Here is a 15752-nt window from a genome sequence, read left to right as displayed (position 1 = left end):
TATTGGTCACGCAATGAGTAGCGCCAGGCCGTGGTTGGCAACGCAATGCACCACGCAATGCGGATTGCATATAAAAAATTCCCCCACGATATTTAAAGATTTGGTCATTTAATCCCGACCATGGTTTATGTACGAACAAAAGATTCCTTTTGTCGACTGTGTATTGATAACTTTTCAAGGATATGCATGAAATTCCACACAGAGCAAATGTTCAATTTCGACTTCTCGGCGCAAAATTAGCATTTTATGAGCTTGGGCGTCACAAAACCGCATCCTCCCGATCGTAGGCATTCATTTCAATTAGCGATCGATGAGAATCTTCCGAATGAAGAAACAGGTTTTCCATTAAATGCTACAAAACGCTTCATTTGCATTACGGCAGCTTATTTGTAAAGCCACAGTTTGCCACCCAACGAAACCGGGCCGCTGACATTTAGCTGCGCTTTGGGTTCCGGTTCTGCCATAAAGTCAACCGTGAAGGTTAGGTTCTGCAACTGTCGAAAATATTTAGCAGTTTTGTTGTACAGCCACTCTTCGGCTGGTGCTCAGTAATGTGCGAGAAGGGCACTCTTTAATAACCCATTATTGTTCGCCTGCTAGAACGGCACGAGTTGCGCTGTACATGAGGGCAAATTGGTATGAAAACGAAGAGTGAATGGCACATGTTTTGATATACTAGCCCCCGGATGCTTTACGACTTTACGATGCATCCACTAACAATCTGAACCTATTATACGACAGTACGGTACTTATCTTGCGCTAAGTGCCTTTAATTCACTGTAGTACCGGTACCAGTTTGTTCCATTTCTTTTACTGGCTTAGGCGCTTGGAGCTCTTTTCTTTTGAAGTATTTTCTAACGATTATTGCCAATAAACACGGCAAAACACCACATTCCATAGAATTTGAGCAGCATTCGTATGGTGCTGTGGGTGTGTGTGTGGTGTGTGGTGTTTTAGACGAAGATAGGAAGTGGCGAAAAATCAATCTACTGATGAGTCATGGTTTTGATACAAAATTAATGTCAAACAGATACGGAATAAAACTTCAATCCTGTCAAACAATGTCATGTACATTGTTAGAAAAAAAGGATTAAAAATCAATAAACCAATTAGTTTAAAATTCAAACGGGAATAATGCATTCAGAAGTTTTCCTAAAACAACGGTTGATATAAGAAATCTTGTACTACAATTTTACTTGCTCTATTACCAGCTTTGTTGTACAATAAATGAATGATTGTTTTCTATATGTGTGCAATTATGGTAAATTTTGATTTCTTCTATGTTCGTTCTGTTTGCGCCTAAATTTAGATTACCTGCTACACATAACTTCGAGTTACAATTTTAGCAGCATGAAATAAATGATCAAATGAACTATTGAACCTGTCATTATAATTAATTCTTTCATCAATCGTTTGCCATGAAGGAAAAGTGCAAGGAAAGAGAATAAGCTGTATTGTGGAAAACAATGAGCTGTACGAAGGAGCTTTGAATACGTTCAAAAATCTATACAATAAAAGTTAAATCACACTTGTAGTCGAACAACTGCTGATAGTAATTGTAATTTTGGAGGCGTAGAACTGAAGTCTTCTCTATCGCAGAAAGTAGTTCCCCAGATACGAAAAAATATTTTGATGTCAGGTCTGAATTTGCAGTCCATACAATGGCCTTGCCTGGAAGTCCAAATATTCCAATCGATGTGATGTTTTTTTATATATGAAATGAAGTTTATTTTAAAGGAAACTCTCGTTACAATAGATTTCAAGGGCAATGTGTAAATAATTGTAAAAATAAATCAATTAGGGTTTTCTTTTTCGTTGTTTGTTGATACCGAAGAGAGTTTAAATCGACTACAATATACGTCATCGCTTCCACACGCTCTCCTGTGTTAGACGATTACGGTGCAGTAAGCAACCTGCAATTAGTTACATAGTTCACCTACATACAGCCCAACCAAATGTGTGTGCATTCGACAGCTTTTCTGCTTTGTAAGGTGTACCATTAGCAGTTACCAGTTGAATGTGTGTGTTTTTTTTCAATTTGTGCACACACTTTAGGTTTTTCGTTCCGTTCTCCATTTTGCGCGAGTGGTGAAAACAATATAAGGGTTGTTGCAGTTCATTAATTTTTTATGACAATTTTTAACTTTCTTCAACTCATATTTTGCTGTGAGCTTAGCGTCAAATCGTTTGCTCGTTGGATTAGAGTGGAGATAAATGTTGTCTCCAGTTAGCAATCACCTACTTTAAGATGTGTTTCATGAAGCAAGGAAATGGAGAATCTTGTACGTCTTCCACAAATGATTCATCAGAACACGAGGAGGTCGTACGAGCAACACAATGTAACCGGCTGGCTGGACTTATCAATCGCCATGCCGCCATGGAGATAAAAACGCCCACGTTTGTTAGCGAAAACGTTAGCCCATCGTCTTAGATCCCGACACCCGGGGAGTGTGAGCGATCGGCACAAAGTGTAACAGCAAACACCATTTCACAACCCTGCGTAGTCCATTGAAAAGGCCTTCCCCACGGTCAACCGATTCGATCGAGCAGGGGGTAAGGTGTCCATTTTATTTGCCGAAGAAAAGACCAAAGCCACACATAGTTTATCGGCTCAGCTGAGCAGCAATATTGCCATCAAACGTGTCTCTTTGGAACCGCTCAACTGCATGCTAAATGTGCGCAGCGCTCCATGGCCTGCGGACCGGTGGTTCGGTGTGTAATTTCGCCGAGAGTGGAATCAATAATTAGCTAATTGGATAATAATTGGGCCTGACCGTGTGTGCAGCGCGCTTGCACGTACCGGCAACCACCTTCGCACTATTAGCATTGCCGCTGCACGAACCAACGCTGAGCCGTTGTTGCCGTCGATCGCCGGACAGTTGATTTCATTTACCAAACTTTCGATAGTTGCGGGCTAGCAGTTGAAGTTGCTGAAGTTGATATCCTGTTTGTTGCGACGTACTGGTTGATTGACGCCGCAAATTCAACCGCAGCGAAATGCTACATCCTTATCAGATCCGTGTCCGTGCAGGCGTGTTGACCTTGGGGGGGAAATATTGTGATTGATGGCTGTTGGTGGACATGATGCTTTCGAGCGAAACATGCACAAAATTGCACCCCGTCTGTCAAGTCATTCAACGGACAGAAAATACATGAATTCTCATTTATTTCCATCAGATCTTCTACGTTGTAGGGGGTGGGGTTGATCGGATGGGATTTCGCGACGTTTGCAGAATGGCGCACCTTTTAAGAAATGCATAAAATTGGCGCATATTCCCGCATCCGCAGCATTACAGAACGCGTACAAACAGCATGACATTGGATTTATGTCAATAGCCGTTAAACATGACGCGAACACATATTCCACCATTTCATCCACCAGGCATGGTGTTGGGTGGTTCGGTGGAGCAGCAAAGCAAGAAAAAAATAACATAACCACTTTAAATGTTAATAGCACTGCGGTTGAGTGTGGTCAAATTTTACGCTTCCTCTTCGGTTGGATCGTTCACGCAGATGAACAGCGAGTTCAATCGAGATCGTGGAACGAGTTCTAGCCGGTGTGCATTAACTGTCAGATCAAATCGCACTTGCATTCTGTGTGCACGCAACATTATGGGTTCTTTTATTGCTATGCGTTCAGCTTTGCAGTTGCACTATCAGATCGACAGCTGCATGCCTGTGTGAAGCGGTAAATGGAGCAGCTTGTTCTATTTTATTATTTGCAACTTTGCAGTCTGCTCATAAGCAGCCCCGTTTGGGTTCTAACATGTGCGTGCGAAATTCGGTACTTGATTGAATCGCTACCTGTGGTGCTCAACTTCAGTATCTAGCGGTGTGTTCCGAGTTAATTGAAAGCGGGACATGCGAAGCTGAATGTTCCTTCCATCCTTCTTCCGCACACACAATCGAACGGAACGGAACGATGATAATGAGCAATGGAGAGAGTGAGAGATAGCGTGGCATAGCGCACGTTTCCGCCACGACGTCCGCGTGTGTCACGCTCCCGGATCGCGTACCGACACGGTTGCGGTTCACGTGTTCCGACGATGAGCTTTCCTCGCTGCACTTTTCCGCACTTTCACCGGCTTGTGAAGGGAGAGCGCACAAGTCTCGAGGGAGATCGAGGGGGAAGGGAAGGTGGGGTAGGGGGTGGTTATTCGGTTGCTCTGTCAATATTGATTTGCGGCACGTATGGTTTCGGTACACCCCGGGTGCAATTAACGTGGTGCACCGAGAACGCGCGAGGAAGCGATATTTTAATGGGTGTTTTTCACCTTTTTAGCGCTGCACCGTAAACACTTGACCTGCACTTTGGTGAACTGGCGCCACGTATACGGTCGGAACAAAGTCGAGCGCAACAAAAGCGAGCTTTTTTGGGGGAAAAAATTGGTTACCTTCAATAATTCGGCAGTCATTCTTAGCGAGTGTAAATCAACTAGTGCGTAATAATGTACCAGAAAGCAATGTGCATTTGTCAGTTGAAAATAAGTGGTTATAGTGTTGTATTTTTTTTACCAAATATCTAGCCGTACGCCATTGTTTTGACATACATATTTGAAATGGGATTTTAACTGATCATCTGTTAAGTGCTATTTGTAATGAAAAGTAAGGAAAAAAGCATTAAATTGAATTTCTCGAAACTCGAAAAAAACATTAAATTTTCGGTTTCATTCCTTAAGAGAAATGTGTAAGTAATTTCGTCACGTTACGCCAGTTGTTCAATCGTGGGAAATTCCGCACCAAGCTTCCTACGTCTGTAATCAACATCGGATGATTGTTGATAAAAACGCAAACAGGCGATAAAAAGGCCGGATAGGTAAAACAATAACAACCCCCTTCGGTGTTTTAGCTTTTCGTAAGCTGTTGGTAAAGATTATGACACTCGAGCTTGTTTTGCTGCTTCAAGCAATCAACCAGCAGCATTCTTTTTATCGCCACACATTGCTTCCTGAAAGGGCAATGGGTTAATTGATTTTCAAAGCAAAACCAAAACAAACCCCATAACCGTTCAGTAAAAAAAGTCGTTAGTTAATTTCACGAGACGCACATAAAAAGGTAAACAATATCTATGAGACCACAAAAAAACGGAGAAGAACTCATAACTTGGTTGGTGAAAAATAAGAAATGGTTCAATAAGCACTATGGAGTAGCGTATACAATGCTTGTAAATTGCGTGCAAATTAAAACTCACCACAAGGTAAGTGACCACCAGGTGGCTAGGAGAGGCTAGGAGACGTAGAACACACACTTGGAGTACACTATCGGCCTTTCATTCTTAAACTTTTTTGCGCATCGGGCATGTTGTTAGATTTTATCGTCGTTAGTATGACTACCTTTTCGATAAAACACATTCCTTGTCGTACACCGTCACCGAGTATTTGGGAAAGCCAGACGGGCTGCTTTATCGTCCGATCGGCGTAAGAACGATGTACACGACGCTCTGCGACGGAAAAGTGTCGTCGGACATGTAGTGTCAGCAACAAGATACAGCCGTTACATTACATTACTTTACACCGCAGGCTGCTGGTCCACTAGTGGAAGCTTTTCTATCATCGTGTGACAGGAAGATTGAAATTTTAAGAGAGTAACGAACAAGGTTCATTTGCTTCACCGTACAACACCGTTTTACGGCGATTGATAAGCGAACGGTACCAGTAATTATCGAACCGTTGTGTCATGGTACATTGGAACTGTGTCTGGTTTCGTATCCTGTAACGAGGTGATTTGCTAGGCGTTTATCGTTCATTGCCGTGTGATTGGGGAGCGTGTTTAGTGTTTTATTCGAAATCGGTGATTCGTTCTGTTTGTGTAAAACTAACAACTTTCACATCTTTTCACTGTGCAAGAAAGTTTTTTAATTGTGTAAGTATTTCATAAGATTGGCAAGTGTTTTGTTAGATATGTATAAATATATAAATAACAGCATTTGCAATTGCACAAGAAACTCAACCAACCAAGAACCAAGCTTAAGCATTTTATCCCGCAATCAGCAGAAAAATAGGTGATGCCGTGACCAGGATACGCAACACATTTTCGCTTATACCCCAGATTGCCACGAATAGTACTTCTAATAAATATGGTTTAAAACGTTATCTTTATTTATCCTGATCATGGCACCATGCGTTCTCGATCGTTATGGGAAAAACCGTCTAGGTCATCCTTATTGAAACACCAAGACTTATCTTTACTTAGTGGTAGTTGAATAGTAACAACCTCCGAGTGAATCTACAATCTGAATAGGATTTGGTACCCATCTTGGTGTTAGACGACCGACGCCACCGCTAAACGTCTTATCAATTCTTCAAACTATTTGTACCCTTTTGGAAACAAAATGAGATTTTATCATTACTTTAGAGCTTCCCTCGTAGCTTGCACCTGTTCTGTCGTACTTTCATTGATCTGTGAAGTTGTTTCGAAAAAAAAGGGTAATTAGTGACATGAACCGAGACAAGACCTTGAATCTTGTACCGTCCGGTTATCTTGCTTTTTCTTTCATTTTTGTTCTGCGTCGCTTGCTTCGGTTTGTTGCAATGCAAACCAGTAGACTATCAAGGCTATCCAGAGCGGTTATGTGTATGGTTCCCAGCCAAACGCATCAGGGGCGGGCACTGCTACTCGCCGAATTGGGAAGGGGTGTTTAATTTCATTTGCTACTGCATCCACTTTCGTTTGCACTATTTTTTCTTCTTCTACGGTTTGCTTCCCTTTGTTCACGTTCTTTGGCAGTGTTTCTTCTGATGCATCCCACAAAAGGCATGCAAGCGGGCCTGTTAGTGCGGTGGCCTGTGCCGGTTCCTTTTATGTAGTGCTGCGTGCTTCCGAACTGGCATGACTTACCCTTAAATGTAGGCTACCACTGTTTGTAGATTTGAGATCGCTGCCCGACCAATTAGGCCTTTCGTGTAGAAAGAAGCATTTAAAAAATCGAGGTCATATTGTTGATGGTGGCTGAGCCTTTCGGAACCGTGTTTGCGATTTTGTTTTAATATTTTCCCAGTGAAAAAAACATTACATTTCATTTTGGGAACTAAACCGTGACATGTTGTCGGAGATGGAAATTATTTCACGTCTTAACATTGTCGTTACACACTATGTTTACAGAATCTCATTTAGAACTATCATCGTGCAGGGGAAAATATACCGAACGGCTCACAGCAAAGCGCGCACAAGACACCACAACTAACAGCGTCTCAAAGACTACGAGATCGATAAATTATTTTGCCCTTGCTCGACCTTGTCTACTGATCACCATGCGGTTTTGATCGATCGCCCCTGCCTGGTACAGCAATAATTGCATAATGTCCTGCAGCTGTGCGGTTTGCTCCCCTATCCTTAGCGAGGGGTGTAAATTCGCCTAAGCCCGTCCAAACTATTATTAATTTTCTCCCTGAACCCCTCTCCTTCCCACCCTCTCCTTTGACTACCATTCGGAGTGCCCTACCATTTTTCTTCCTGGCTGTGTACCAGCACGGCTATACACGGTCCTTCAAGGCTCTCATCGAGGTCGGACCAGGTGAGTGGAAAAAATATATAGGTTAGATTAGAACGCACACCGCCACACATATCTTTCGATCCGGGGCCGCCGACCTTCGAGCGTTTGAGGCCTGTTTTAGTTTGTCGTAATATGTTTGTTATTATTAATCTTTCACTTGAATTTATCGAACTGCCCAGAAGTGTGGGCAGGCCGGTGTTGTGGCGCACGCTCCCATCGCCCTCGAAACAAACGCTCGGTCACCCGATTGGCTCCTTGCGAACGGCGGAACTGGTTTGGTTTGGCCGCGGTACTTGCACCGGTTCGCAATGGTTAACGCGGTTAAGTCCGGTCCGAAGGCAACCTTCACGCATTTGATTGGGTTTTTCCCTCCCTCTCCTCCTCCCCTCCCCTTCTCTTCGCTCTTCTCTCCGGGTTGGTTAAAAGCTTCACTAGGTCACATACGCTCCTTGGGGTAGTATGACGTGTTGCTGCACGCCCGGTCATAGTGGTAGCGAACTAGTGAACAGGCATAAAAAACATAGACTAAAAGAGAACTGGTGCCTTGCTCCATGTTGTCCAGGTTCGATATTTAAGGAGGCTTGGTTCTTGAGAGACTTATGCAACCAGATCGATGAAATCACTTATTATAACATCCGGCTTTTTCGATCTGGTCACGTTTCGCCCGGAGGGGCACAACACACGCATACTAACAGAAAACTGTTTAAATGAACGTGAACGCAGCGCAGCGCGGCTTATCAGATTTAGAGACCACATGAGACGGTTTGATTCGCCTGTAAGTTGGGTAGCATTCGTGAAAATTGGCTAGCACCCGACGAACACTCTTAAAGCAGCATGAAGAATTTACCAACACGAGCTATGAAAGCAAAACTATCTTCGCTAATTTTCATAGTTCATCACGCACCTTCTTCCTTCTTCGCAACCTTCGCAACCGGATCCGGCTCGTTTAGTGCTCCACTTCCGATCGCCGAAAATAAACACCGCCGAAGATGCCGCCAAAACCCAGCGTTCCTGCTACATTCATGCGAATAAGTGAGCGCTCATCTTGCCTCGCTCTTGACATTGACCTAGTGTGCATAGATGTCGGGTAGATGGACCCATGGAGTAGGGATGTCGTGGTAACCACCCGAAAACGAAAACCTCACTAATCGCGCGATCGAAACACCGTCACCGAAACAACCCGTCCAAAGAGGCCTCGAGTTGTCCTAATGGCCCAAACGCATGGTTTGCCGTCCCACGTCAAGGTTTACCACCTCGAGCACCTCGTTTCGTGCGTTCGTGCACGTACGTCTCACGCAGTTTTTGGTGAACAGAAGAAAAAACAGCGAGATCGCTACCGATCGCTGCAGCGAAGCCCTTGGGAGCGGCCCTGCGTGTGACGTCCGTCGCGGAGATCACTTGATCTTGTCTTGGATCAGTTAACTGGCTAGTGTTGCACCTTTGGCTGTAGATGTATCTGACGATTCACCCCAACTGGTGATGACTTTCTGATCCTTGAGCGTCTAAGTACATCAGTTTCAGACGCAAGAAGATATGATCTTTCCGAGCGTTCCATTATCTCGGACGGGTTTCACGCAAAACAAAACTTAACTGCGAACGAGAGTGCAAGTCTAAAGCGTACCGCTCTGCTATGTTGAGGTGCGGGAGTGGTATTTTTTTTTTGTTTGGTTTGTTTGGTTCGCGACGTCGATACGGGTCCCGAGGACGTTGCACTGGAGGTCGAATTGAAATGCAAAAAGGCCCCGGTCTGGGGTGGTGTAACTGCACCAGATACGCAATTGCTGGCGCACGACTCGACCTCCAGGATACTGCCTGTCGGGGTTGGGCCACGGTAAGTATGCAGAGCCGTAACTCACCGTCAGACGACGAACCGGGCGGGCGCCCTCCGCCGAAGTGAGGCTACCATTCTAGTCAGGTAACTGTGCGGCGCTGCCTCGGCAAAGCTTTGCCTGCAATTCCAATTGGCAGCCAATCCTCCGACAATGGTGTGCGGGCATCAGAGGTGAACCCACCGTCACCGTCGTCACTGTCAAGCTTTTTGCATATCTCCACCGGTATTATGTCAGACGGGAGGGGTGCCTGTATTTCTTTTCTTGTGCCTTTATCCAACACGGTGCTGCTGCATTTTATAACACACGGCTTCGTCTCGATGTTGCGTTGTTGTTGCACCCTTGAAGAATGTTATTAATCGATTACATTACTGTTGATCGCTCCATTTCAGTCGCTGTGCAGGCATATTTTTGTAGCTGTTTTGCAATCTGTTTCAGGTGTATTTTAAGCAAACGTTTAACATGAAAACTACCCGAAAAGAGGATTATTTGCGCAGCAAACAAAACTATGGGCGATTGAATCGAGGTTGAAACAAACTGACAGCTACAGGCACTATAGTTGGAAACTAGTGCTCCCATCTGTGTGCTCGAGAGTGTCCAAATAAAACGAATGTCTGCGCTGCTGTTCAAACAGCATCATTCGAAGAAAACGCCTTTCTGTTGGGATAGCAGCGCGACCGCGCAGAATAAGCTGTACAAACTCTGGCTACGTGTGATTATCTGATTATTTTATCTCCCAAAGTTGCGAATTCTCAGAAAAAATCTGCACGCTTCGCCGTGTCGTTGACTGGATGGTTTGTTTTCGTCGGGAAATTCCTTGAAAAAAACAATACGATCTAGACTAAGCAGCCATAATGTTTGAGAAACATTTGCGAGTGAGCTACTGCAGTGGCGGAATAGGAAATGTCGAGAAATTTAACCAATTTTTGAATTTCTCCAGTTCGTGCATATCGGTGGTTAGCTGATCAATTTTGACTGTATTGAGTGATGCTTCTCTCCTTGGTGTTACACATGAAACGCGAGTCCGAGTAGTTATTTCTGCACGCAAATTAGCACGTTTCTGGTCGCCCGAAACTCGCGCCACAAGCCAAAGGGAAACAAATGCGTCAACAAGCTGCAGCTGTGTAGTGCGGTCTAAACTGTCTAATTGATGAGCAATGGTTGGTTTTAGCACAGCAGCCGCATCTGTGTTACGGGGCTTTTTTTTCTCTCCACGCTTTACGCCCGGAAGGAGGTAGTCGGACAGTGTCCATAGAGTAACACCACAGCAGTAAACAACACAACACTCTGATGGGCTGCTCGTAACAGGTATCGGTCGAGGTGGTACGCATGAAACTAATTTTAGTTATTGATGTTTTTTTGTCGATATTCTCCCTCTTTTTCGATTCCTTTTCATGTTGTCTTGGTTTTGAACATGGTCCCGGAATTACCCTACAGTAGAAAACATTCAATATATAGCAAACCGGGATGATGTATCTTCGATGGTGGTTTCACATTAGCATCAAGGTGTATGCGGTTTGGTAGTGGAACCAAACGCACACCAAACAACAAAAAAGGCAAAAAAGTGCCCAAACTAAACGAACAATATACCAAGCGGCACAACAATACCGCCATCAACGCGTAGCATTAATAGTTGGTTGGGCCTGCAGGGGGGTGTGCTGCGTTCGAGTAGAAGAGGGTTGGCTAAATAAGGGGCAACAACAACAACTCAAAAAACACTCAGCCACACATACAAAAAAAAATAACACACACACACACATACAAGATCTTTGAGGGCCGCTCACGAAACGCAATTATCAGGTTTTTGCCGGGAAAGACCAGTCGTGGGAGGTCGTAGTGGTGCGGTAACTGGGGTGCAGGGTGGGGAGTCCGCGGGATGTGCGACCGAACGAGACGGTATGGTGCGCGCGACAAGTGGCGACGTTGTTTTGTTGTGCAGCACTACTGCTAAACGAACGTCTCTGTGGTGTAGCAGTATGGGGGATGGTTCGTTTTAGGGGATTTTTGTCTCCATCATTGTAACGTCTGGTCACTGGTGGCGCGGTGGTGTAGTGGGGGCTGCGGATAGCCGCTGCGATCACTCGCGAGTTCCATCCACGCGTGGTGAGCGCATATATATAAACGTCGAAGAGAACCTATTTGCGGCAATGACTTGTAGGGGAGGATGGGGGGGGGGGGGGGGGGAGGGGGCAGGAAACAAAGAGCCCCGGATCTCTTCCAACCCTTATCCAACCACCCCAAGGGGTACTGCGGTGTATTGGTGTGTTGACTCTACATTCTTCGAGAGCAGTCCCCGGACAATCGGAACTCTCCCCCTCCTTCCTCCGTCCCCCTCTTGGTTCTAGTATTTTGTTAAATTGCAATGTCGACCACCGACGCGAACCACGCCGACAAGCGCTCTGCTCAGTGTCGTTTCGAACGACGACGCGAGGTGGTGCGTTTCGCGAACTCTCTATTCCAGACACAGCCGTTTTGCGCGCTGTATACGCACGGTGTGAAACGATTAGTGGACAGTCTGGCACTTATGCTGCCCGATGTTCTAGTTTGCCATACAAAACGTACCGAAACATTCTAGGCGCACGTGGGAAAGTGACCTTTGGTGTGTGCGCGTGTGCTTTTCGTGTAGTACAGCAGTACAACGCGACCGGAACCGATTCACGTGTATCCGCGTCCACGTCGAACATTGATCGGTTTAGCTGCAGACGCAGCGGAAGTGTCACGGTGACCGGTCAAAATTTATACCGCTCGACCACACTACGCAAGGTATGCAATCGCAGGTTGTGAGTTTACGTCGTTATGGTGGATAGTTTTGGGAAATCGGCTACGCTACGATCTCGTTGTAAGATCACATCAAGGGTGAAAAACTGGAGCAATAGGCCAAGATGGAGTGATGAACCCTGCTAGGATATTCAGTAGTAAACAAAAAGACACAGCCAAAGCAAACCCAACCTAAAAGTGAAAAGAAGTTCAAGTGCATATTTGCGGAAGCACTGAATGAAGGAAAAAAGAGTTGTGTAAAGAGGCGAACGAATGCGCATAACCAATGTAAGCAATTGAATTATAAAGCCTGACACATGAACTTTTCTCCGCTCGGTCTGATGGTTTCAATGGGGGTAATGATAACCGTCGGCCGGCGCATGCCTGGCTGTGTGTGTGTGTGTATGTGTTCGTGTGCACTATGCTTAGTAACGTCGTACAATTGGCGATCGTGGCCGAAACGTGTGTGCCGACGTCATGTTGTTTGTTGCAGCTGGTTTTGAAATTACCGGAAGGAACCAAACCACGATAAAGTGGTTAGGTGATGCTTATGTGTGTTTGCGTGTGTTTGTGTGTGTGTGTGTGTGTGTCTATAATCCCGATCTGTAAGCGACGTGTCTGTTTGCTAGTTGTATGGCCACTAAGCAAGTGTACTAGTAGGGGGCTCCAGTGTAGTGATGAGAAAACTCTAGCTCCCGAAGTGAGATTCGACCGATCTGGATCCGCCTTGGGAGATAATGGCTGCTTGAAGGATTTACTAAAATCGGGACTTGGGATCTAGACGATGCTAGATTTAAGATTGAAACCGGATCTATTCCAGTGCCGGTTATAAGCAGTATGGAAACGGATTCGATGAACGTTTTAAATATTTTAACAAACCGGTACAATCGCAACTTAGTGAGCTAATTGTGACAATATAATCAGCTGCTTGCGGCGATTAGTGCAAGTAGTGTGGTAGTGCAACGTGGTTGGCTATACGTACGTCAGCTAATTTGTTTTGCCCTCTATCACCCCCGAGCCGATCCAACTGTGTAAAGAATTTCTGGGATTTTCTGTCCTCTTTCCAGCGTTAGCTGTGAGATAACCTACACTCTGTGGTACTTGACATTGCTTGAGTACATGCTGTTTTACTCCTACATGCATGAATTATATGGCCGTTTTATTCATCCTGCCTTTGTGTCTATTTTCATTGCAGTGCGGAACTTTAAAAGTTCCCGACTCTTACTCCCAACGGATCATGGACAGCTATCATGTACAGACGCATCAGCAGAACAGTTACGGCAGCAACTGCTCTAATGCCACCAGCCGGCATGGTGCCGGTACCGGAGCAACGACGACGACGCTCTATACCACACCACACGCCTACCCGGTGGCCACGTTCAACTATGCCACGATGAGCTACGCTCACTCGGAGGGTGGCTCCGTATCGCCACCACCATCACCCCGTTCGAACAGCTCCAACTCATCGGCGTACTCGTCGGCGTCGTCTACGGCCGCCTCCCTGTCCGTCTCGTCCGGTTCGTCATCGTCGTCGTCGTCCGCTTCCTCGACCTCATCGTCCTCGTCCTGTATCTCATCGGCTGGTTCGGAGACGGGCGCATCGTACGAGCATCTGGACATATCCGCCCAACGGTTGGCGGTGCTGTCCTTCGAACAGGTGATGAAGCTGAACGACGTCATGAACGAACCGGTCTCGATACACGGCCGCGGCAACTTCCCAACGCTCGAGGTGAAGCTGAAGGATCTGGTGAACATTGTGCGGGAAAAGCTCGAGACGGACGTGGTCGCCGGTGGTGCTGGTATGACGGTAAAGGACATTCGTCTGAACGGCGGTGCAGCTAGTCATGTGTTGGCGTCCGAGCCGCAGCCATACAACGATCTCGATCTGATCTTTGCCGTCGACTTCAGCACCAGCCGGAGTTACGATCGCGTCAAGTCGGCGGTACTGTCGTCCCTGCTCGACCTGATGCCGGAGGGTGTCGTCAGGCGCAAGATAACGCAGTGCTCGCTGAAGGAAGCGTACGTCGGCAAGATGGTGAAGGTGAACAGCGATGGCGATCGCTGGAGTCTCATCTCGCTCGGCAACTCGCCCGGTCACAAGAATGTGGAGCTGAAGTTTGTCGATACGATGCGCCGTCAGTTTGAGTTCAGCGTGGACTCGTTCCAGATCGTGCTCGATTCGCTGCTGCTGTTTTACGACTGCGCCGAGATGCCGATGATCACGGAGAACTTTTATCCGACCGTCGTCGGTGAGTCGGTGTACGGCGACTTCCAGGAGGCGCTCTACCATCTGCAGAAGAAGCTGATCTCGACGCGCCAACCGGAGGAGATCCGCGGTGGCGGTCTGCTCAAATACTGTAACCTGCTGGTGCGGAACTACATGCCGGTCGATCCGCAGCGCATCAAGACGCTCGAACGGTACATGTGCTCGCGGTTCTTCATCGACTTCCCGGACATCGGGCAGCAGCGCAGCAAGCTGGAATCGTACTTGAAGAACCATTTCTTCGACGAGGGCGAGGAACACCTGCAGCACCAGTACCTGATGCATTTATTCGAGGTAGTCGAACAGTCAACCGTGTGTCTGATGGGGCACGAGCGTCGCCAAACGCTCATGCTGATCGAGTCCCTCGCAATGGAGATCTTCTACCGCGACCAGCAGCAGCAGCAACATTCGGCCGGTCTGATCAGCACGGCCACCGCAGCGGCCAATGTACAGTCGGCGGCCGCTCACACTCAGCAGCAACAGCATACAACGCTTCAGCTCCAGACGCAAATGTCCCATCTGTCGCTGTCACCGCAGCAGCTCTCCCCGCAGTCACCCACGCTGATGGCCCATTCGCCGAACCATCACCATCAACACCAGGCGCAATCCCAACAGCAGCAACAGCAGCAGCAGCAACAAACACAACAAGCATCTCCACAGTGTCCGACATCGGCACAGCAAGTACAATCCCAGCAGTCGCAGCAGCAGACGCAACAGTCGGCGGCGATCACCCAGACGCAGGCAATCGCGCTGGCCCCGCAGCCGGGACTGCTGTACGCGAACGGAATCTACTACGCACCGCTCATTCCCTACACCCAGTGTACGTGTAACAGCTGGATAACGACGTGATTGGTGAGCCCGCTGCCGTCGGTGGCAGGCCCGGGTAGCATTATCAGCATTGCAGGCACCGACCATTCGCCGGAGTTAGCCGCCGAAACATCACCATCCCCACCATCCACCCAGCCAGCACCGTCGCCGTTACCATCGCTACTAGCTCCACCGTCAACAACTGGTGGCGCACCCATCGCACCGGAGTGTCCGTACGCGTGTCGTCTTTCAGCGCCACTACTTCCACAGTCGTCCTGCGTGGTGAACGATGGGACATCTTCCGGAAGACAGCAACCCATCCCGACCCCAACCCTATCGATTTCTGCGGCCGATTTGCAACCAACCGCGACAGCATCCCTGTCACCAGCCTCACCTACACCATCATACGTGTACGCTGTCGCTGGAGATCTTTGTTACTATTACTACCCGTGTCAGCCAGGACTGCTGCTGGAAGAGGGCGTCGAGCGATGATCATTAATAGCGTAAGTTGCTGAACCCTTCGGTGGCTGTGACTGTGAAACGCGAAGAAATGAGAGATCATGCATAAGCCACAAATCGATAACAAATCATTAGACAAGGATGC

At 47.0% G+C, this 15752-nt stretch overlaps 1 protein-coding gene across 1 annotated transcript; it reads left to right on the top strand.

Moving 5' to 3' along the window:
- The first annotated feature begins 13219 nt into the window (after positions 1–13219).
- On the top strand, positions 13220–15320 carry LOC128712702 (terminal nucleotidyltransferase 5C). The gene has a single exon (XM_053807589.1). It carries the CDS (start codon positions 13220–13222, stop codon positions 15188–15190), a length of 1971 nt encoding a protein of 656 aa, XP_053663564.1. The 3' UTR covers positions 15191–15320.
- The last annotated feature ends 432 nt before the right edge of the window (positions 15321–15752 follow it).

This window comes from Anopheles marshallii, chromosome 3 (assembly GCF_943734725.1).
Source record: "Anopheles marshallii chromosome 3, idAnoMarsDA_429_01, whole genome shotgun sequence".
Lineage (NCBI taxonomy): Eukaryota > Metazoa > Arthropoda > Insecta > Diptera > Culicidae > Anopheles > Anopheles marshallii.
This window is presented reverse-complemented; position numbering and strand designations above follow the sequence as displayed.

Excerpts from the sequence above, each read along its gene's own strand:
- LOC128712702 (XM_053807589.1), top strand. The coding sequence starts at position 13,220 with ATGAATTATATGGCCGTTTTATTCATCCTGCCTTTGTGTCTATTTTCA.